The 23825-nt window shown below is 37.6% G+C and overlaps 1 protein-coding gene across 8 annotated transcripts in view; it reads right to left on the bottom strand.

Annotated features, from left to right (window-relative positions):
- RBFOX1 (RNA binding fox-1 homolog 1) overlaps positions 1-23825 on the bottom strand; it is a 333478-nt gene that overhangs the window by 58905 nt on the left and 250748 nt on the right. For all 8 annotated transcript variants that reach the window (XR_006391053.1, XM_044303355.1, XM_044303360.1 and 5 more), the window contains one exon: positions 11772-11836. Coding sequence is in view for 7 of the 8 variants with exons in the window: in XM_044303355.1 (XP_044159290.1) it covers positions 11772-11836 (65 nt within the window). In the remaining variant the exon portion in view is untranslated. The remainder of the gene's footprint in view (positions 1-11771; positions 11837-23825) is intronic.

Here is a 23825-nt window from a genome sequence, read left to right on the forward strand (position 1 = left end):
ATATCGATGAGCTGGAAGACCAATTAACACTAATTAGGTCAATTGGCAACATGATTGGGTATAAAAAGAGCTTCTCAGAGTGGCAGTGTCTCTCAGAAGCCAAGATGGGTAGAGGATCACCAATTCCCACAATGTTGCGCAGAAAGATAGTGGAGCAATATCAGAAAGGTGTTACCCAGCGAAAAATTGCAAAGACTTTGCATCTATCATCATCAACTGTGCATAACATCATCCGAAAATTCAGAGAATCTGGAACAATCTCTGTGCGTAAGGGTCAAGGCCGTAAAACCATACTGGATGCCCATGATCTCCGGGCCCTTAAACGACACTGCACCACAAACATGCTACTGTAAAATAAATCATAGAATGGGCTCAGGAATACTTCCAGAAATCATTGTCAGTGAACACAATCCACCGTGCCATCCGCCGTTGCCAGCTGAAAATCTACAGTGCAAAGAAGAAGCCATTTCTAAGCAAGATCCACAAGCTCAGGCGTTTTCACTGGGCCAGGGATCATTTAAAATGGAGTGTGGCAAAATGGAAGATTGTTTTGTGGTCAGACGAGTCACGATTCAAAGTTCTTTTTGGAAATATGGGACGCCATGTCATCCGGACCAAAGAGGACAATGACAACCCAAGTTGTTATCAACGCTCAGTTCAGAAGCCTGCATCTCTGATGGTATGGGGTTGCATGAGTGTGTGTGGCATGGGCAGCTTGCATGTCTGGAAAGGCACCATCAATGCAGAAAAATATATTCAGGTTCTAGAACAACATATGCTCCCATCCAGACGTCATCTCTTTCAGGGAAGACCCTGCATTTTTCAACAAGATAATGCCAGACCACATTCTGCATCAATCACAACATCATGGCTGCGTAGGAGAAGGATCTGAAATGGCCAGTCTGCAGTCCAGATCTTTCACCTATAGAGAACATTTGGCACATCATAAAGAGGAAGGTGCAACAAAGAAGGCCCAAGACGATTGAACAGTTAGAGGCCTGTATTAGACAAGAATGGGGGAGCATTCCTATTTCTAAACTTGAGAAACTGGTCTCCTCGGTCCCCAGACGTCTGTTGAGTGTTGTAAGAAGAAGGGGAGATGCCACACAGTGGTGAAAATGGCCTTGTCCCAACTTTTTGGGGATTTGTTGACACCATGAAATTCTGATTCAACATATTTTTCCCTTAAAATGGTACATTTTCTCAGTTTAAACTTTTGTTCCGTGATTTATGTTCTATTCTGAATAAAATATTAGAAGTTGGCACCTCCACATCATTGCATTCAGTTTTTATTCACAATTTGTATAGTGTCCCAACTTTTTGGGAATCCAGTTTGTATTAGTTATATGCATTATACAATCAGAGAAAAAGAAGGGTGATTTTCCATTGACAATATCCAGCCCTATGTTCTGCTTAAAGCATACAGCTATGGGAATGCAGCCATAGAAAGAAAGGTCTATTAGATATAGTCCAACTCTAGTTTAGCCAGTAGGAGACATATCATTTAAAGTAGTTGTACCACCAAAGACAAACTTTGTCAACACAAAACAATAAAAAAAATCTATATTATAAAAATATCTAATCTACACCATTTGTTAAATTTGTCTCACAAATTATATAGAGATTTCTGTCTAAAATCTATTGTTATTCATAACAAAGGTTCCATCAGTTTATATTCCACCAGGGGATTGGAGTACAATTGCGACTTTTTAAATCAGACTAAGAATATATTTCCACCTTTAAGACATCTGGTTGCTCCTTAGTAAATATAAAGGCATAAACCAAACTAAAATGGTGATTTATTTCAATCTCTATAGCATCAATACACTTGTTAATCCTCCTTCAAAATCCCTGCATTTGACCTTTCTAATTGGAAGCATACTTTGGTTTGATCGGTAACAGAAGAAAGGAGGTTTATTGCACTATTCATATACAACACCATTCTTTTGTTGTTTAGGCAGGGCAATAAGAAGAATAAAAAAGTGAAGCCCTGACTTTGCAAATCCTTTCAATCATTTTTAACAATTTACTTAGTTGATAATTCCCCTTATAATTAATTAAATATATTCATCATAGTTTTACAATAGAGCTATATTTAGATTTACTAATGTTCTATCTCATAAAATTTAAGCTTGCCTATTTAAGAGCCATTATCTGTAAAGTGGTTTTCCCACCATGAGAAATTATTCCCTGTTCACAGGATAGGGGATACACATCTGATCAGTGGAGATCTGATCACTGGAACCCTCAATAATCACAAGAATGAGGTTCTGGAGTCCCTGAAGTGAATGTATGCTGATGCTCCATTTAACTCAGTGGAACTACCAAAGAGAAATAAAAGTAGCAGTGGGAGTTGAATAAAGAGGCAGTGCATATACATGACCGCAGCTTAACTCACTCTAGGGACTCTGACACCTCATTCTTATGATGGATGGGGGGCCCAGAGGTTGGACCCTAATTGATTGGATACTTATTCCCTATCAGTTATATAGAGAGTAAATTCCTCTAGTGGGGCAACCCCTTTAACCTTTATGTATTTTGTGCAACTTCTACCTTCATTACTATTGCTATTATTACTGATACTACTACTATTAATAATAATAATAATAATAATAATAATAATAATAATAATAATAATTAGTCTCACTATTTCTCTCTCTCTCAATTCTCCCAAACTGAATCTTAAGAAATTTGGATTCTAACAAATCTGAATAAAAAAAAAAAATCTGGTTTAATTTTAATTCTTAAGAAGCAATTTGCTCATCTCTAGAAGATAAACAATATCTGTCACTTGCAAAAAAGAACATTTTTTTCAAACCATTAGCAAAACAATATAATGTTACCTTGCATAATTAATTGCAAAGTCCTGACACTTAGGCACTCATTTCAAAAGTGGCACAGATTCTTAATCAGAGAGGTCACAATGGTAGACACACAAGAATGTCTAAAAAGTTAGCTGGTATTTTTACTTTCTCCGTGTCTACACATAAATGTGATATTAAGAGCTCAATGGATTTCCTTTTTCACGGGCTGAGACTTTTTGAGCATTCTCTTTACAAAAATATAATGATGACCTAACAACCCTCCATGATGTTTAGGTGTCTTTGACTAACATCAGTACTCATAAACTTGTGCCTGGTCTTCCAGAATAAGAAATGCCAGTCCTATAATTCTATGCTTTGGCGCAATTCTGGAACAATAATGGATGTCAAAGATCCAGCAGTAGATAGCTCCATTGTAGCTGACGTAAAAACAAATTACTTTACTTTAGGGTCTATTTCATATATTCTGTATCTGAGGATGGGGCCTCCCTCGTGTGCCCAAGGAACCTCAGTCGGATACTGTTACAGAAAGCACTAATGTGCTTTCATCAGACTTTCTAATTGATCTGGTCATTACATAATTACATAATGATAGTAAAATATTGTAGCTATTAATTTCCATTTTCAAAATTTATTTCATTTAAAGGTACTTTCACACTAACGCTTTTCTTTTCAGGTATTGAGATCCATCCTAGGGGCTCAATACTGGAAAAAAAAACTGATCAGTTGTTTCTTAATGCATTCTGAATGGGGAGTAGCCCGTTCAGTATGCATCAGGATGCATCAGTTTAGTCCCTGTTACGTTTTTTGGCCAGAAAAAATACTGCAGCATGCTACATTTTTCTCTCCAGCCAAAAATCCTTCCCAACACTTGCCGAAATGCCGGATCCGGCATTAATTTCCATTGACATGTATTAGTGCAGGATCCGGCATTAAAATTGCGCATTGACGAATCTGTTCTTCCGGTCCGCGCATGCACAGACCTTTAAATCTGTGAAAAAATAAATACCCGATCCATTTTTCCGGATGACACTGGAGAGACGGATCCAGTATTGCAATGCATTTTTCAGACAGCTCTACATCCGGAACCATCTGACAAATGTCAGGAATCATAATTAAGATGCAAATTCCTTTCCAATATACAATTTATGGGATGCAAAAAGTGCCTGCCCAAGGTCACATACAATAAGTAACAAAAAATATGATTGTAGTATGGCCTTTCCTATGTAAACTGCACAATCAATGCTCTATGCTTCCCATATCTTGCTTCAGGAACTACAGGACTAGTTATCTAGTTAACGCATTATGACAATGACTGTTAACTCTGCTGTATCTCTACCTCTTAAGCAAGTCTATGCAAATGTTAATGCAGCAGAGTTAGCACACATACTTGGTGAGTTATCATATATAGTTAACACGTTATGACTGTGAGTGTTAACTCTGCTGTATCTGTATCTATCTATCTATACACATGTTGAAGGTTTTGTCCTGTGAAAAATACAAGATATTTGATTGATAATTGTTGGAACTGACTGGATGATTATTCAAGCAAAAATGTGTCCAGCATATAGGAATCATGGAATTAGAAAACTGGTCAGCAATAAACACCAAAGTCAGCCATTAGAGAACAAAAGGTTAAGAAGTGAGCAGTTGCCCACGATGAAACTGTTTAAATTCACCTTTATAATATTCATATATTTATAAGAGATGTTGTGAATCTGATCACTCCAGGAAAAATAAAATTAACTTTAGGATAATATCATGGGTTCCACATGCCCCCAAATAGTTTTTTATCAGAATAATACCATTACAGAGATCTTCTGCTATCCTTTACTCTGCTGCCCATATAATGGTGACTTGCCCCTTGCAGAATTCTAATTGGACATTAATTTGTAAACGTGAACAGATGAAGCATTGGGTAACTTGACACTGCCCATTAAAATGAAATGGCATTTTAAATTTTACCACAATTTTGTATGCAATGCATTAAGTATCAAGCTAAAGAATGCTACCATTGTATGGAGATATACAAGTAACTAATTTTCATGTTAGCTCATCTCATTATATTTTCTAGAAGGAGCTTAGTTGTGTGCACCTGCCAATTGAGATATAAACAGGTAGAGGTAATTAAAATGCAACAGACCCGTTTACTGCTCCAAAGCAATTTGGAGATAACAGTCACTTGATGACACAATGTAAAAAATGCAATAACAAAAAATAAGAAGCCCAACGTAAAGGTAAGGAACATACACACAATGTGGTAGCTGATTTTTTGTTTCTAATTTTCAGCCCGAATTATGCTATAAAGTAACCAAGTGTTGAAATGATTCCTATTTCTCATATAGTTCTTATAACATTTGATTTCTATGCTTTTTCTAAAAATCTGGTATTGTGACCTCAAATTGTATTCTGCATATATCTGGACATAAATAGAATCAGGAATGATAAAAGCTTCATATCTGACTATAAGTACATTTGTAGATAACGACAACAATGCTAAAAAAGAAAAAAAAAACATGCATATTTCCTTTTTATTTTTCAAAAGAACAAACCAATTACTACGTGTAGGTGCACAATCATTACAGTGTATACCAAAAGACATGCAAGGGCTTGACTCCAACATTGTTTGTGTACATAATCACATTGCAGCAGAGCATTTGCTAAGTTAAATAATGGATTTGAAAAAATAAACCACAACATTTTGGAAAAAAACATAACATGCTTGCATTGCTCTTTTTCTTTGGAATGGAATGGCAACGGTTATGCAGCATTCCCTCAGCAGTGTGCTTGGTGATTTAAAGCCACCGTGGCATTCAGGGAGGCAATTTTGAATACATAATGAAAGAGCATATCATTAAAGACGACAAAAACATTCTTACCTTTCTGACAAAGCATGCGTCAGCTACACATGCAATTCCGTTACATCATGACTTTACCTGCCCCACTAATCAAGGAGTTCTGCAAAGTTTTCATGCACTGCACATTACCCATCATTCCACACAAAATATGCATAGTTATGCATATTAAAACAAAATACAAAAGACCATTTCTCTGGTAAATCTTTTCATGATTTACCAAACTATTATAAATAATCCTGTATATTTCCCCATGGTATTACTCCTAATGTAAACCAATAGTGTACATGTGTATACCTATCATGGATTCCAGTAGAAATATCTATATACAAAGGAATTAATACACTTAAAGGGGTTGTCCACTTCATTAATATTTTCATAAAGGTGCAGATGACTTACTAATATATTGATATTACAAAACCAGTGCCCATGTCTTGCTCAGAGAAGTACTACACTCTTGTACAGCCTTCTTCGCTGTCAGCAAGGATCTCTGGTCCAAAACATGGCTTTTGATACATCCATCAGCATCCCTAATTATGAAACACTTTACTTGGGAAACTAGCGTATGTGCAGTGCTGTATACAAAGTTTATCTATTAGGGCTGCTCATGGACATTTTGGGTCACAGGCTCCTTCATCAACAGCTATGCTTAGGACTAAAGTACCATGCTGTCAGTAAAATAGACTGAACTAAACATGGGGCAACCTTTCTCAATGCAAAATGTTGGTGGTAGCTTGCTAACAGAAGTTGCCAAACCCTTTAAACCTATAATGTTCATAGGCATTAAAAAACGATTATTTTCATGCAGACAAATATAAGAAAATTGAAGCTATTTATGCAAACAATTAAAAAAAGTTGAGATGCTGTGTAAAATGTAAGTAAATGAGAATAAAGAAGAATGCAATGATTTGCAAATCTCATAGAGCCATATTTTATTTTTAGTAGGTCTTAGAACACATATCAAATGTTGAAGATTTAAGATGTCATTAAAAAATAATAATAACCCATTTAAAACTATGGCAGCAACTGATCTAAAAAAAAAAAAAAAAGATGGAACAGGGCATCCCCTCTATTTTTAACAACAGTCTGTAAATGTCTGGAAGGTGAGAAGACACTTTGCTGGAGTTTTGGGACAAAAATCTGAGTCTGAGTTAGAAAGTCCTGGGTCTTCTTTGCCAGATTTTTTTGTTTCATGATGCAGAAAATATTTCCTATTGTTGAAGAGGGCAAGCCATGCTGTTGTGATAGATGCATTATGTGGTTTAGCATTATCTTGCTGAAATATGCAAGGTCTTCTATGAAAGAGAGGTTGCCAGGATTGGAGCATATGTTGTGCTAAAATCTCTATATACAGTTCAGCATTGATAGTGTCTTTCTATAATGTGTAAGCTGCCCATGTTGTAAGTACTAATGCAACACCATACCATCAGAGAAGCATGCTTTTAAAATGCGCTGATAACTTAAATGGTCCATACAGTCTTAAGTCTGCAGGACACAATGTCTGTGGTTTTCAAATTCTAATTTATCTAACCACAGAATAGTTTTCCACTTTTACTTAGTTCATTTTAAATGTGAATTGTCCCATAGAAGACAGCTATGTTTCTGGATCATGTTGACTAGTGTTGAGCGAATCAAAGTCAAACGGATTGACTGTGATCCGAATTTCATGAAAAATTAAATTTGACACAAAGTTGAATTTCCTTGTGCTTTGTGGTAACAAATCACATTTCCCTGAAATGATGGTAAAAACAAAACTAAAAATACATACTCACCTCCTCCATTTGTGTGCAAAGAGGCCGTTGCAGCAATTTTGATTGAAGATATCACGCAAAATCTTGCGTGGTGGCGAGATTTTGTACGGTGTCTTCAATCAAGATGGCCTTGAAGGACTTTATGCAATCAAATGGATAAGGTGATTATTTGTTTAATTATTTTTACCCTGATTAACCCCTGAAAGGCCTAAATGGTAGTTTCAGATGGTTTTAATGATGGGGGCCAGCGTGATTGGTCTTTTCAACATGCAACATCTTTCAAGTGCATCTCTTTAAGTGCACATACTGAATTATACCAGAATTGCACCAGAAGGGGACCATAGGTAATCACAGAAATAGTTAATGCAAACAATGTTTTTTATCTTTCAACCTCTGCCCATATTTGCTTCTGGAGAACTCTGCCTCCCTAGCATACTCTTTTTATACCTAATAATATAAATAAGTTAAAAATTGCTCCTTCACCTATTTGTTTTATTGGTCCACTTACTCTTTTGAGATGTGTTGCTGCCATATAGCTCTAATTGTGTTTCTTTCTTTAAATGGTAAATTATACAAGAGAACCGGGTTTTGTGCTTCTTTGATTAACCCAGCTTGTTCATTTACATAACTGTAAATCCAGCCAATCCTTAGCTCGATATATCAATTAAAATGTATTGCCTTTGATAAAGATCCTTCAATATGGCCACCAGTAGCGCAAGTTATCATTTGTCGCATGCATTAGTGCCATAATCATTGATAAACTCAGGTTCAGATCTGGAGACAATACATTTTATACATGTATGGAGGTAGGGATCGAGAGTCATGTAGATGACCGAACCGGGTTTGTCAAAGCAGCACAAACCCGGTTGGCTCATCATTAGTAAAGTGTTTTACTTTCAGCATCTGATACGTATTCCATAGTGAATAAAATAATGGTCTATGAAATTTGCAAATCATTATATTGTCTTTTTATTTACATTTATTTACATTTTACACAGTGTCACACCTTTTTTTGAAATTGGGGTTCTAGAAATATGCTTGGATATATTGGGGGTAATCAAATGATTTTACAAAAAATAGGATGAATATTAATGTGTGGGTATATAGTATGCATATTGGTTATAGATAATTTAAAAATTTTAGCCAGATAAAAATGGGGATGGCAACTCTAGTGTGTAGCAATGAATGGAAACAATATTTAGTAACATCTAAACTGATCTTTTATTTTTCTTTAAGTGTAACTGGAAAAATAATTGAGAATCTGTGTGAAACTTTTAATTATCAGAAGTATTCAACATCTACTTTCTAAGTACTGTGCCCAATACTTTCAGGACAAAATATTTGACCATGCTAGGCAATATCTCTCAACCTTTTATAGGCATAAAGGGTGTTTTAGCAGATGCAGGAATTACCATATTTGTTTTGCTACCTATGATTGGAGAGGTCTATCCACCTTAACTGACCATGAGCTCTCTGGAATGATGCTACAGCCAAATAATCTCAAATATTTAACCTTCTTGGATCCCTGTGAGTGTAAAAATTGAGGGGGTGGGATATTTGAGTGAAGCCACTATTTTTCAATACTTATTTGTGCTGCCTGGTTTTGTAGGTGATCCCTTTTATCTGCTAAGAAGTGTGAGTCAAAAAAAACTGTGAAATGAAAATCCATGTGTAATAGCTTCAACTGAAGAATAGCCAAAGTTAATTGTAAGTTAATAGTAGTATCTCCTAAATGTTTCCATGCTATGGTTAACAAAAGTCCTTCAATAATTTGTTCTCTATGTGTCTCTCTGGGGTCCCTTGCATGTAGCTTTGCAGCAAGTGGCAGCCCAAACTATTAAGTCTTAATGGCATTAAGGATATAGTCATACTAATGCTGGCACTGGTACTTGAGTACACAGCACTGGCAGGCAACACTGGGGAGAGACTTTTGGACTTTTTCAATTTTAATATTTAATATAGCTTAAGTAGTTATGGGTTGTGATCCTATGATTTAGATTAATCATAAAGGTCTGATTAGTAGGAGTTCGACTGATAATACCTCCTTTAATGCAGAAACCTTCTTCACAAGAGTATTTAGAAATCCAGCAATCCAGTAATCTAATGTCTTTAGATTATAACCCCTCAATGAGGCTTTGTGCATGTGGCCAAGCAATGCCCACACATGGCAACCAATTTAGGCACAATTTAACAAGGAAATGCACTCCAGGGTTGTAGCCTTTGCTTATCTTGTCAATATGCCAGGAAAGTTTGGTGAGAACCATTTTATGCTAAAATGTATTGCACAAATGTATGCAACTTAAATTCATACATTTGATTAGGGTTGTTCTTGCTGCATGGATTTCTGCAAACCCAATGCAGATGAATGATATATAGAGATTTCTAAAACAAATAAGCCACATATGAACTTACTTTTACGGTATATATTCTATTTACAAATGTCATTTTGTGAAGCATTTGTATAATTAGTAATTTGGAGTTTGAGGCTCCGTCTACCTTGCAGTTTGCCGCCCATCGCCTCGCTCCAGCACGCCCATCTTCAACTCTATTCGATCCTCCCCCTGCTTCTGCCTTCCGAAATCTCGCGCCTGTGCCGTTCGTCGCGGCATTCGGCGCAGGCGCAGTCAATGTCTGACCGCTCCGTGCTCAGACATTTCCACTGCGCCTGCGCCGATGACATCGGCGCAGGCGCAGTGGAAATGTCTGAGCACGGAGCGGTCAGACATTGACTGCGCCTGCGCCGAATGCCTCCGAATGCCGCGACGAACGGCGCAGGCGCGGGATTTCTGAAGGCTGAAGCAGGGGGAGGATCGAATACGGTAAGAGATGGGCGTGCTGGAGCGAGGCGATGGGCGGCAAACTGCAAGGTAGACGGAGCCTCTAGGTGCTGGAAAAACGCCTGCATAGCACCTAGAGGCTCATTTGCATAAAGATATAAGTGCTTTTTTTGAGGTATGGGCCGAACGGATTAAGGTAATAATTAGCTTATGTATAACTTGTAAAAAGAAAACCAATTTATATATAAATGGCTGCTTCAAAATGTGTTTAATAGAGTTGTTTAATATTAAAATGTGAGTAAAAAAGAAACCTTAAGTAAGAAACTGTTAAAAAACAATGTTGTAAACAGTAACAATTATTTAAATAATAATAATAATAATAATAATAATTATTATTATTATTATTATTAGTGTTTTATGTTGAGATTGTGTTTTAAGCAGATTATATTTTAGTATCATTGTACATGTACATTGTACATATAAATTGGTATAAGGGCTACAAACTCCAATATGAAACAATCTGTGTATAATACATGGAATATATACCACACAAAAATTAGAACAACTGTAAGGTCTTGCTTGCACAGTAAATTTTTGTGCAGATTCCATGAGAAAAAACTAGGTGGAAAACACCTCTCATTGTTGGGATTTCTGAATCACAATGGGTGTCCAATCATGGATTAGGGTTTGTGGGGCTAAAATCAAATTCTGTAGCTGAATTTTTTGATGACTCCTCTGTGTTAAGTTACTGTAAAAGTAATATATGAGTGAAAAGGAATACTCTAGAATAAACTGGTAAATCATATTATGCCTAGTGGCGGGACTGTACAGGCCATAACACAGTAAATCTTATTTTCAGGAGTATTTTTTTTAAAATAAAATGATGTTCTAATTGTGTTCTATGTCAAAACTTTTACAGTACCTGTTATAAATGTATTGTAAAATTTTACTTGTGAATCATGCCTGACTGAACTGGAATGTAGTTTTTATATACATCTACCAGGTGAATCTACCAGGTGATTTCTGCTATGCTGAGACCAGAATATGGTAGAGGAAGAGAAGCTAAACTCTATGATTTATGGGATTATATAATTTGAAGCAGGATTTCTGAGTAAATCCTAACTGGACTTCTAGGAGAGATGGTAGGAGTCCTGCCCACACACAGGATTAATACAAAAAGTCAATCATAAAGTTTGGGGAGGGTAATCTGGATGCTCAGTCCCTCTTCTCTCTTAGCGGTCCTGTCAGACTTTAATCTACCTTTTATTCAGAAATAATATAGACCGATATAGCACAGAGCTCAGTTACTATCCTTTTATGAAATACTACTCAGATTAAGCAGAAGAAATCACCTTACAAGTTTCCTTTTAAAGGTACCCTAGACTAAACTAATAAAATACATTTTTAGCAGCATTTTTATATATGTACAAGGCTCCAAATTATTGATGCTTAGGTTGTGATAAGGATGTAACCCTTTAATGTAAACTTTTAATCCATTTGAATACCCCAGTATAGCCTTAAGGTGAAGTAATGAAGCATATAAAAAGTAATATGAACAGTCCTTACCTGTCACTATAGGCAGCTGCTGTGGCTGTTGCGGGCTGAGCATATCGATAGGCAGCATAACCACCCTAAAAATAAATGGCAAGAATGTTAAACTTTTTTATTATTTTTGGTTGTTCATAAAATGTTAAATGTTAATATCATTGTGTTAAGACATAATTACAGGAAATGCAATTATAATCCAATATTAGCATGTGAAACATGTTAGGTCAATTCATATAAATCAGATTTATAGATACCTAAAAATATGTTCTATACATCTGAATAAGGGCTTGTTCACATGACCGTGCCATTTTTTGAGGTCCGCAAATTGCGGATCCGCAAAAAAAGGATGCCGCCCGCGTGCCTTTCGCAATTTGTGGAACGTAACAGGATGCCCATTATATAAATGCCTATTCTTGTCCGCAAAACAGACAAGAATAGGACAGGACTCGTAATTTTTGTGGGGCCACGGGAAAAGAGCAACAGATGCGGACAGCACACAGAGTGCTGTCCACAACTTTTGCGGACCCATTAAAATGAATGGTTCTGTATACAGGACCACATGTGGAACGCAGAAAACGGCCTGTATACCAAACACAAAATACGTTTGTGTGAACGAGCCCTATGGTTGTTTTCACAGCAAGTGTATTGATTTCTGAATACCTCCTTCAGATAGGATAGTTACACTCTTTTCTGCCAAAAAATCTACCACAGAAACTTTACTCTACAAAAATTGGTACGTTTGTTAAAGAAGAGAGAACAAAAAAAACCTGTCTGACAACTGTAACTAAAACTATTTCAGAAGCTAAACGATACAGTGTGCTTGATAATGTTATTTGCAGACATACTTTTGAAATAGGATCTATTCATGCATTGGCCCAGATTTACTAATCCTAAAGATAGCATAAGCTTAGACAGGCTGTCTAGACCAGATTCATCATATTAGCTCAGGATTAGTGGTAAATCAGGTGCAGGGATAGACAATTCTCTTTGACTTTACGCCAAATATTGACTTACTTTGAGACAGATTATTATGGCAGAATTATGGCACATTTTTGGCATAAAATGGCATATCTTAGGTCCAACCCTTTCCTGTGAAGCCACACCTCTTTCTGCTAAGCCCCTCCCCCTTGTTGCATATGTCATAAAAAGTGTAGAAACCCTAGATCAGTGATGGCTAACCTTGGCACTCCAGCTGTGGTAAAACTACAACTCCCAAGATGCCCCCCTTGCTTGGCTGCTCTCAGAACTCTGTAGAAATAAATGGAGCATGCTGGGAGTCGTAGTTTCACCACAGCTGGAGTGCAAAGGTTAGCCATCACTGCCCTAGATGAATGTAGCCTTTTATGAATAGATGTTTTCACAATACAAGGGTTCTCATTCATACTGAAAAACTCATGCATCTAGACCACAATTATGTGTTAGTGAAACTAATTTGTCTTTTGCTATTTGTCGATAGCCTGCAAATTATATTATTTTCCATGTAGATAATTCAAGAATTTACAATAAACCCTTCCAAGGGCACACATAGTCTGAAGGCAGCCTCTGCCACCATTGGGCCTATCAGAGGGCCAAAGCACATTTTGCCCTCATCCTCCTGTACCATTCACAATGCAAACAGATTCTACTGAATTCTACTGGGTTGTCTACAAGCAAGTGCCACAATTACCTAATTAGAAGGGGAAAGTGACAAACTAAAAAATAATAGATTTCCTTACTTATGATCGTGGGAAATAGTGTGGAGGCCCATTTTGATGTATTTGTTAGGGACATCTGTTATCAATAAACAGTATTTAATCTGTCTTTTATTTTCTAGGCTACATTATAATCAAGTGATTACCACCTAATTATTCCCACTAATATCTGTTGATCTAATTATAGCTTCCATTTTGGACCTACAACCCTCCTTAGATGATTGTAGCCTTCATCGTTGCATAACAGCTCCTGGTGGACCCCAGAGGAAGTGGTGTCATGGACCCCCAGGGGGTGACCTTCGGCCTCAATCAATAAGGGATATGATATTCATTGTTATCTAGTGTTACATGTATGTTTGGTTATTTATAGCTTTAAGAGGGGATGTGGACACTAGCTACAGCCATGAATTGCACTGTATGTACTACTGTATTTAATATAGGGTATTGTATTTTTATGCACTAGCTGTGATACATTATATGTCAGGGGTACAGTATAAGATGCATAAGACTTAATCATTAGTGATGGACGAACATCTGTTGGGACGGTTCGTGAAAGCGATCGCGCAAACGCGATCAAATATTTGCGAACCGCAAGTTAGCGGCGGGTCCCATTCATTTAAATGGCAGGCAAACCTGAAAAACCTTCAGCTCATATTTGCAGCCAAGAAATAATTACTAGAAGTGCACAAATAGTCTCACAACATGGACAGTGACATACCAGATGTATTATTCAAATTTGCGATCTCCATTCATATATTTTTTTCAATGCAAAATATCAGCAATATAATTTTCACGTACGCTAAAGCTCAAATGCACTATACAGTATCCAAATGCACTATAAAGAAAGTATATTGGTATATAACACCCGGTTTCAATCATTTTTGGGGTGGGCGACTGCTATATCACACCAGTAGAAATTATTTGTTCCAATAACGCTTGTCCCTCTATATACCAGCAGTATCGCAGCAGAACCGCACACAACTGCCGCACAATACAAATGCACTATAATATACTTTCTAACATAGAAAGTATATTATAACATTGTACAAGGAAGCCAATCCATTAGAATATACATAAAGATAAAACGTAACCTTTAATAATGTTACTATAAGGGTCTATTTACATGTCCGTAAGTGTTTTGCGGATTTGCAAAACACGGACACCGGCAGTGTGCATTCTGCAATTTGCGGACCTCACATCGCCGGCACTATAACAGAAAATGCCTAATCCTGTTTGCAATTGCGGACAAGAATAGGACATGTTCTATTTTTTTGCGGAAACGGAAGCACGGATGCGGATCTGCAAATGCGGATGCGGACAGCACATTCTGGCCCCATTGAAAATGAGAGGGGCTGCACCGGTTCCGCAAAATAGCGGAACGGATGCAGGCCCATTTTGCGGACGTGTGAATGGAAAAGATATCCCTCAAAATGAAAATAAATTAATTATTAAAGTTAAGCAAAAGCATAGATGTGGTAGGTAATAACAAGGGCTTGGCAGCACCAAATCAGAAATCATATGTCCTACCACAATCCGGGGGGTTCCAGTGCACATCGATGAATCCCGGAGGGGACATCTATCCCTGGACTAGATGATGATGTGGTATTGAAGGACAGGGTGGGCAAAGAACTGTCCCTGATATTATCCTAGAGGGGGGTGGTATTCTGGCCCTGATAGACTAACCACAGACCACCCACCCTGATAAGAGCGACCTAGTCCTGGAACCTTACTTTATATAAAAATCGCCCTAGTAAGCCCCTAGGCCCTAGGCCCCTGACTTCCATGTGATCACTATATAGATAAATGAGTTTTTGATTCATTATTAAAGTATATTATAAGTATATTGCACCCCTCTGTGTATCACACCTATCGATAGCACAACTATACTAGTGCTTAAAATGACTTTTGTGGCCCTATTAGCTAGCGTTTAGTGTCCCTAACAGCCTGTCCCTGCTCCACACAGCAACCTCTCCCTACACTGCCAAAAGACTGAATATAAAATGGCGGTCAGATCAGGTTTATTTATAAGGTAGGGGGTATGTCCATGTGCTGAAACGTTTCAATTGGCTGCCCTGTACCACCTGATGGATGTGTCATGGGTCAAAGTTTCACAATGTAAAAGAATATGGCGGGCGCGAATATCTCCATATGTTTGCATGTTCGACGAATCGCAAACACGCACGTTTGCCGCAAAAACGACCACCGGCGAACCACAAGGCCATCTCTATTAATCATATAGAAGTTGCACTTCTGCACCTTGGCACAGTTTCCTTTTCTCTTTCTTTTCTTTCACGTTTCATGTCACTTTCCCCTCACTTTTTGCACATTGGGTTTGGCACCCATCACTTTTGCACATACACTTAGCACTTTAGATCAGTAAACGCTGACATAAATGTACACTAATTGTTTTCTATTGGTTTTTATGAATATTTATTATATATATGTATATCATGTTTTGGGTACTTTGTGTATTTTATGTATTTGCACTGATGTCTGTCTGGAGAGGAGTCATGGCTGTATGCAGTTTTTAGTATTGACACTGAATATATCGATCATTTTAATGTAATCACAGTGTTGTTGTGTCCATATCTATCTATTTATTTATTTATAAACTTATAGAGGATATAATCATATATAGATATTGTACACACTGTGGTGGATGCAGGACCTGAGGTCATGTGATAGGCGATTATGTGATTGCATCACATGACGCATAAGCGGAGGATTACACCTGTATGCAGATTCTATCATTGACATTGTTGAACATATTGATCCTTTCAGTGTAACCATAGTGCTGTTGTGTCCACGTCTATCTATTTATTTTGCTATAAACTTATATAGGATATAATCATATATAGATATTGTACACACTGTGGTGGATGCAGGACCTGCGGTCATGTGATAGGCGATCATGTGATCGCATTCGCATGACGCATAAGGGGAGGGAATGCTCAGAGGCACTGCTTTCACATCAGAATGTTGCAGGTGATACAGGGAACAGGAGGCATTATGGGTATGTTCCCACATAATGATTAGGAGGGCATTACAACAGTAAGTGAGGCTGATAGGTAGTTTGAATTGTCAGTCATGGTTTATGACCTATTATAGGTACTATTTTAATAGTAGGTGGTAGATCTTGAGACACGTCCCCAAGAGGAAGTGATGGCACAACGTACGTCGGGGTGCTGTGTCTCCTAATCGGCTGTTGGTATCCCCACAGTTATGTTCATGTTTGTGTATGCTAGTAGGCTGCTCAAGAGCAATAGTGTGTTTGGGACTTTCTGTTTTCATTCCCGGATGGGGGTGCAGACACTTGTCTCTATTACACAGTCAGACATTGTGCCTTCTGAGTTAGAGTGTTATCGATGGATGCTGGGTGGGTGCAGGACTCAGGCAGTGTTTGTTACTTAACCATGATGGTTATAATTTGATGTTATTGTCTTTATGTCCTTCCTTACCAGTTCAGTGTAATCAAGGGGGCACACATTGTTTCCATATTTTCTCCTGCATAATCTGTCCCTTATGGGTTTTTTATTGTGTCTATAATGCAACTTGTGGCACATGAAGATTTTGAATGGAATTTTTTTTTGCATTGCCTTGCAAAAGTATTCACCCCTTGACTTTTTTAAGATTTTGTTACATTACAGCCTTAAGTTCAATGTTTTGTAAATCTGAATTTTATGTGATGGATCAGAACACCATAGTCTAAGTTGGTGAAGTGAAATGAGAAAAATATATAAATAAAACTATTGTTTAGAAAAAGAAAACAGAAAATTGGCCTGTGCATATGTATTCACCCCCTTTGTTAGAAAGGCCATAAAAAGCTCTGGTGCAGCCAATTACCTTCAGAAGTCACATAATTAGTGAAATGATTTTAGTGACTAAAATTAAACTTTTCAGCCATCAAAGAAAACGCTATGTCTGGCGCAAACACATCACATCACCCAAAGAACACCAAACATGGTGGTGGCAGCATCATGCTGTAGGGAGATTTTTCAGCAGCTGGGACTGGGAAACTAGTCAGGGTTGAGGAGATGGATGGTGCTAAATGCAGGGATATTCTTGAGCAAAACCTGTACCACTCTGTGCGTGATTTGAGGCTAGGACGGAGGTTCACCTTCCAGCAGGACAATGACCCCCAACACACTGCTGACAGCAACACCTGAGTGGTTTACAGGGAAACATGTAAATCTCTTGGAATGGCCTAGTCAAAGCCCAGATCTCAATCCAATAGAACATCTGTGGTCAGACTTAAAGATTGCTGTTCACAAGTGCAAGCCATCTAACTTGAAGGAGCTGGAGCAGTTTTGCAAGAAGGAATGGGCAAAAATCCCAGTGGTAAGATGTGGCAAGCTCATAGAGACTTATCCAAAGCGACTTGGAGCTGTGATTGCCGCAAAAGGTGGCTCTACAAAGTATTGACTTTAGGGGGGGGTGAATAGTTATTAACATTGACCTTTTTCTGTTATTTTGTCCTATTTGTTGTTTGCTTCACAATAAAAAAAAATAAAAAATCTCCAAAGCTGTGAGCATGTCCTGTAAATTAAATGATGCAAATCCGCAAACAATCAATGTTAATTCCATGTTGTGAGGCAGCAAAATACAAAAAAAAGGGGGTGAATACTTTTGCAAGACACTGTATATCACCTGCTTTAGGACCAAGCTCTTTTAGAGGCCGTTATAGTTATTGGCTAACAATATGGCCTTCATTATTGGTAAGCAGGGAAATCACAGTGGTCATACTCCACTAATTGGACTTTTAAAGGTATAGTATAGTGATATACCATTAATGTTTTTATTAGACAACTCTCTTTAACTTCCAATAATCTGTAGATTTTTTAACTTTTGAAAGCAGATATCACACTCAAAACCACCCCTGTACTTCATGGTAAGTGTGCTATTTTGCAGTGCAAGATTTCAAAAATAGTAGTTTTCAAATTGGTATATATTTTAAATTTTTTAACTTTTTTGTCAAATTAACATTCAGTTGTATGTAATAGTAATTGTGGCTATTCATTTAAGCAGAGGACAAACAAAAACATGTATTTCAAAGAATTGTGTTCAGTGATGCATTAATTATCAAACTGTGAAAACAGCAGAGCTTCTTGTTCAGTGGACCACAATGTTATATCAACCATTTCAAGATGATCTCAGCATGCCAATTAACAAACAGAGGCCATTCTCCATAGATAAAACAAACAACATTTAAGTTCCAATTAGAACTCATCACCCCATTGTCTCTAAGGATACATTTCCTGTGGCCTTCAGACTTTACAACACTATACTTATATACAATTTTACTGTCATTGTCCTAACACAGAGATTACAGTGGAACAAAACACTATCAGGCTACGTCTCAAGATTATATATATATATATATATATATATATAAAAAAAAAAAAAAAAAAAAGCATTAGCAGCTTATTTTCAATCTGAGAACAAGCTTACAGCATTATTTAGATCACTAATAGAGATGAGCAAATTTTTCAAACATTCAATTCGGCTGGTAAGCTTGGTTCGATCCGAATTTATTTGTGGAGAATCGCGTTAAGAAAACGGCTATTTTCTTGCTGCAGAGAGCCTTTATAGTGGTCTAGAACACTGTGCCTTGCAGTAACACGCATAGGGAGTATGCTGTGGTAGCGAAATAATACTGTGAGTCCATATGACATGCAGATCACAGACGTCGCTGTTAGAATCTCTGCATACTTTAGTTATTTGGTCAGTTTTGGCCCCATGACTGCCCAAATAAGTAAAGTATGAACTCAGACTCACAGGTCGATGTTAGCGCCAAGAAGCACACTCCTTTTACACTGCCGTCAGCTGATTCCACATAGATGGCTACAGAACCTGTTCTATTATATAAGCTCTTTTTTTCCCCCACTAATACAAGCCAAAAACTACTGTAATTTTCTCACTTCACCGGCAAATACTTTTTTGTGCCACTGATACATGCAAAAAAGTGCTTTAGAACATATAACTGCCCCGCTGAATGGCAAATATATATATTTTTTGCCACTAATACATGACAAAAAGGGCTTTAGAACATATCACTGCACTGCCGAATGGCAAATAGTCCCTTTTTCCCCCCACTTATACACAATACAAAAGACTTTAGAGCATATAACTGCACCGTTGAATTGCAAATATATTTTTATTTTTTCCACTTATACACTCCAGAAAATGCCTTTAGAACATATAACTAAACCGCTGAACGGCAAATATATTTTTCTTTTTTTCACTTATACACGACACAAAAGGCTTTATAGCATATAACTGCACTGCTAAAGGGCAAATACATTTTCTTTTGCAACTAATACAGAAAAAAAATGACTTTAGAACATATAACTGCACCGCTGAACGGCAAAAAAAGTTTTTTTTTGTGCCACTAATACTAATAAAAAGGGCTTTAATTTTCGCACTTTACCACACAATGGCTAATAAGCTCCTTTTTTTCCATTAATACAAGTCAAAAAATGATTTAGAACATATAACTGCACCACACAAGGGCAAATAAGACATAGAAATATTTCCTTGTAATAAACCCTGTTAATGCCTTTAACAAACAGCACTTGCACCCCATTAACAAGAACGGTTTGCAGGAATTACAGAGCTATATAATGGCAATTTGGATCCAGAGTCAGTGCAGCAAGGTGTAATAGGATTGTTCCTATTACCCAGGCCAGGCTGTAACCTCCCCTAATGAACCCTGTTTTACATAAATGCTCTGTAATGTGTTATCAGAGTCAATTATAGCTTGGCTACATATGTATATGTATATATATATATATATATATATATATATATATATATACATATACATTTCTAGCCTACAGATGTAGCCAAGCTAAACTTGACTTTGATAACACATGGCACAGTGTTATCTTGGTTATCTTGTGTCAAAAGTTGAAAAGTTAGTTATTTTATTCTTGCCATTCTTTTCTTAAAGAGTAACTAAACTTTTATAATAATTTTTAATATATTTTCCCTGATCCCCTAAATAAAAAATTTCTAATATACTTTATTTATAAATGTTGTATTTTTACTGTACATGACATAGTTCTAAAGCACACCATTCAGTATAAGCTTAAGGCCGAATGCCCACGGCTGTTTTTCACGGCCGTGAGCGGTCCGTGGAACCGCGGCCTGGATTCCTGCTGAGAGTAGGAGTGCACGGCGTCATTGGTTGCTATGACGCCGTGCGCTCCCTGCTGCCGCCACAGTACAGTAATACATTGGTATAGATCATACCAGTGTATTACTGTACTGTGGCGGCAGCAGGGAGCACACGGCGTCATAGCAACCAATGACGCCGTGCTCTCCTGCTCTCAGCAGGAATCCAGGCCGCAGTTCCACTGACCGCTCACGGCTGTGAAAAACAGCCATGTGCATTCGGCCTAAAACTTAGTTCTCCCTGCCTATGCATGCCACGCCAAGCTAAGAGAACTGCATGACAGTGAGCTCCTGCCCATGCTCCCTGCACTGCTGAGTTTTATGCACACACTGATTGGTGCGCTTTAGAGATGTAAAAGTACAATACAAATATAAAATTAATAATAAATGCGATGGGTATAGCGCTCATACCCATTGCATGCATTTGCACGCTATACATCTCCTCAGCGCAGCACTGACTGGCTCCTTCCTCCAGAGCGGCTTTTGTTTGAAAAAGGCTATTCTGCCGAAATGTCACACAAAGTGTTACTTTGCCGCATTACAATAAATACTAAGAATACCAAAGAATACCAATGCAATTTTTGCTAGAGTTTATTTTATCATAGATATGTGGCAGGATCCCGACTCCACGCAGCACCACCTAGTGTGCCACACTGGTTTACTACTTCATTAAAGTATATTAGAAAAATTTTATTTAGGGGATTAGTGACAACATATTAAAAGTTATTATAAAAGTTTAGTTTACTGTAGCTATGTTGGCTACTGGCATTACAGTGATTGACTGGCCGGAACACTTTATCAGGTGCTATAAAGAACCCAATGACACGTGTTCAGCTCAGTCTCAGTCAGGGAGAGAAGAAAAACAAAATGGAATTAGTAGAACTACAGGTTACAGCACACTGCTAGTCAATTGCACAAGGATATAAGCAAACAGTGAATAAAAATAACTGCTTGGTGGCATACTTACTGCAAGGGCAGTTAGAAGCTCTTTGCACATATAATTGATCAAAAATATGTTGGGCCCATCTACCAGACGACAAGGTGGCTTCTAATCAGATGGCCTACTCTATCATGCCTCTTCTGGGCTTACAGCCTACAATCTGGGCAAAGTAGCACCCAGTTATATCCTACACATGCCAGACTGTCAGCCTGCAATATGGGCAAAGTAGAATACAGCTGTACAATCTATCTAATTAAAAGCACATGGTAAATGGGCGGTGGTGCACAGTTCAAACTCACCACCAGGGGGCGCCACCCCCAGTGGCAGTGACAATAGGGAAGAAAAACAAACAAACCAGCACCTCCATAATAAATAAATTTAGCGTGCAAGGTAGCGTGCATCTGCATTCTCAAATTTACTTATTATGGTGGTGCTTGTTCGTTTGTTTTTCTTCCCTATTGTCACTGCGCATATAATTGATCAAAAATTTGTCGGGCCCATCTACCAGACGACAAGGTGGCTTCTAATACTCTAACATGCTTCTCCTGTGTTTACAGCCTACAATCTGGGCAAAGTAGCACCCAGCTATAATCAGAACTAAGCCAGTTCTACTTTCACCAATATGATAAATGACCATCTTCGTTTCTTGTCATTTTGGGAGAACTGACTTGTATATCTCTTTAACAGTGGAATATTTGGGTCTCACTCTGTTGCATAAAATGATTCACAATAAATTCAAGTTTGTTAGAATCCAAAATTTTGGGGAAATTCAGAATGTATTCCAAATCGGTAGGAGCGATTTGTACATCTATAATGTGGATTTTAGTGGGAGATTTAGCTTAGCGTCAGAAATTGTTGTATAATACTGTACACTGTAATTATACAGAACTACATCTTTATGATGACTGGCATATAAAATGCGAGTCTTAATAAATTCCACACATTGTGTCTAGATTAAGTCAGTGGCAAGTAGTTTTGTAAAAAATAGGCTACTATCAAACTAATTAAAGTTTTGATTTCAAAAAATTGTGTTATATAATTCACATTGCTGTGATTTTCAGAGAGGTTGCTGGATTTAAGAAACCCATTTAGAGACTTCTTAATTAATATAGGGCATTCTCCTGTCCAGAATTATCACAGATCATGTGAAGAGGGAGGAGTTCTACAAAGCGTGTCTCTCATCCATTGACACAGCATGTTCATGCATTATACTAGTAATTCCCAAAATGTATTAATCCAAGGGAATCCCTGAAACATATTTTCACTCCTCCTGAACGCCTAATACAATTCTTACCTCTAAGCAGCTTGTTATAGGACTAGTTAAAGCATCATCATTCTTGTTAGCTCAGATATGCTACTGCTTTGCAAATTATCTTTGAGCAGGCTGGAAGTAGTTTTCCTTCCCTACTCTAAAAGTGACATATTTAGTTTTCTATGTTTAGTTGAATCTGTCCATCAGGGCTCAACGAACCCTGGGGTCCCTGGGAATCCTGGTTGGTAAACATTGCATTACAAGATCAAAAACACATTAATTATTGTATAATGGTATTGGTGCAGTTCTCCTATGTTGGCATTGCAATTGAATGCTTGCTGCTGGCTTACTCCTGAACCTTACTAATTTCCATTCAAAGTATACAAGATATCACTTCTAAGATATACACCCAGCAGGGATCAATATCTAAGCTTTTCATTTTGGATTTTGATCATTCCAGACTATTGTTAGAAGATTGTGGGCTTAGAGGTATTGGTTGATTTGCCATCCAGTAGCCTGTGTTTGTCACATATATTATACCTAGGCTGGTAATGCAACTTTGTTTAGATTTCTTAATTGTTTTAGATGCTAATGCTAGTATAAAAAATTTGGTTTGACACCAACCCAAATTTCCTTCTGCTTCATGGTAGCAAATTGATTTTCCCTGAGTGGCGGGAATTTAAAGAAAAAAAAAATCATACTTACTGTACCTCATCCATTTGAGTATGAAGAGCTGGTTACCACCATCTTCATTAAAGATCCTTGCAAGGTGATGTATGACATTATGATGCGGGCCAACATGATGACATCATCATGGGCCACGGGAGATTTTGTGATAGGTCTTCAATCAAGATGGCGGCTGGCTCTTCGTGATTAAATGGATGTGGTAAGTATGATTTTATTATTTTTTTCTTAAATTTTACACTGTATTTCTTCTGTCAGATACTGTTATCAGTGCAATCGCTGCTCCCTGTCATTGCACCCTCTACTTACAAAGAAATACACTTCAGGATGAC

This window comes from Bufo gargarizans, chromosome 8, assembly GCF_014858855.1.
Source record: "Bufo gargarizans isolate SCDJY-AF-19 chromosome 8, ASM1485885v1, whole genome shotgun sequence".
In the NCBI taxonomy this organism is placed as follows: domain Eukaryota; kingdom Metazoa; phylum Chordata; class Amphibia; order Anura; family Bufonidae; genus Bufo; species Bufo gargarizans.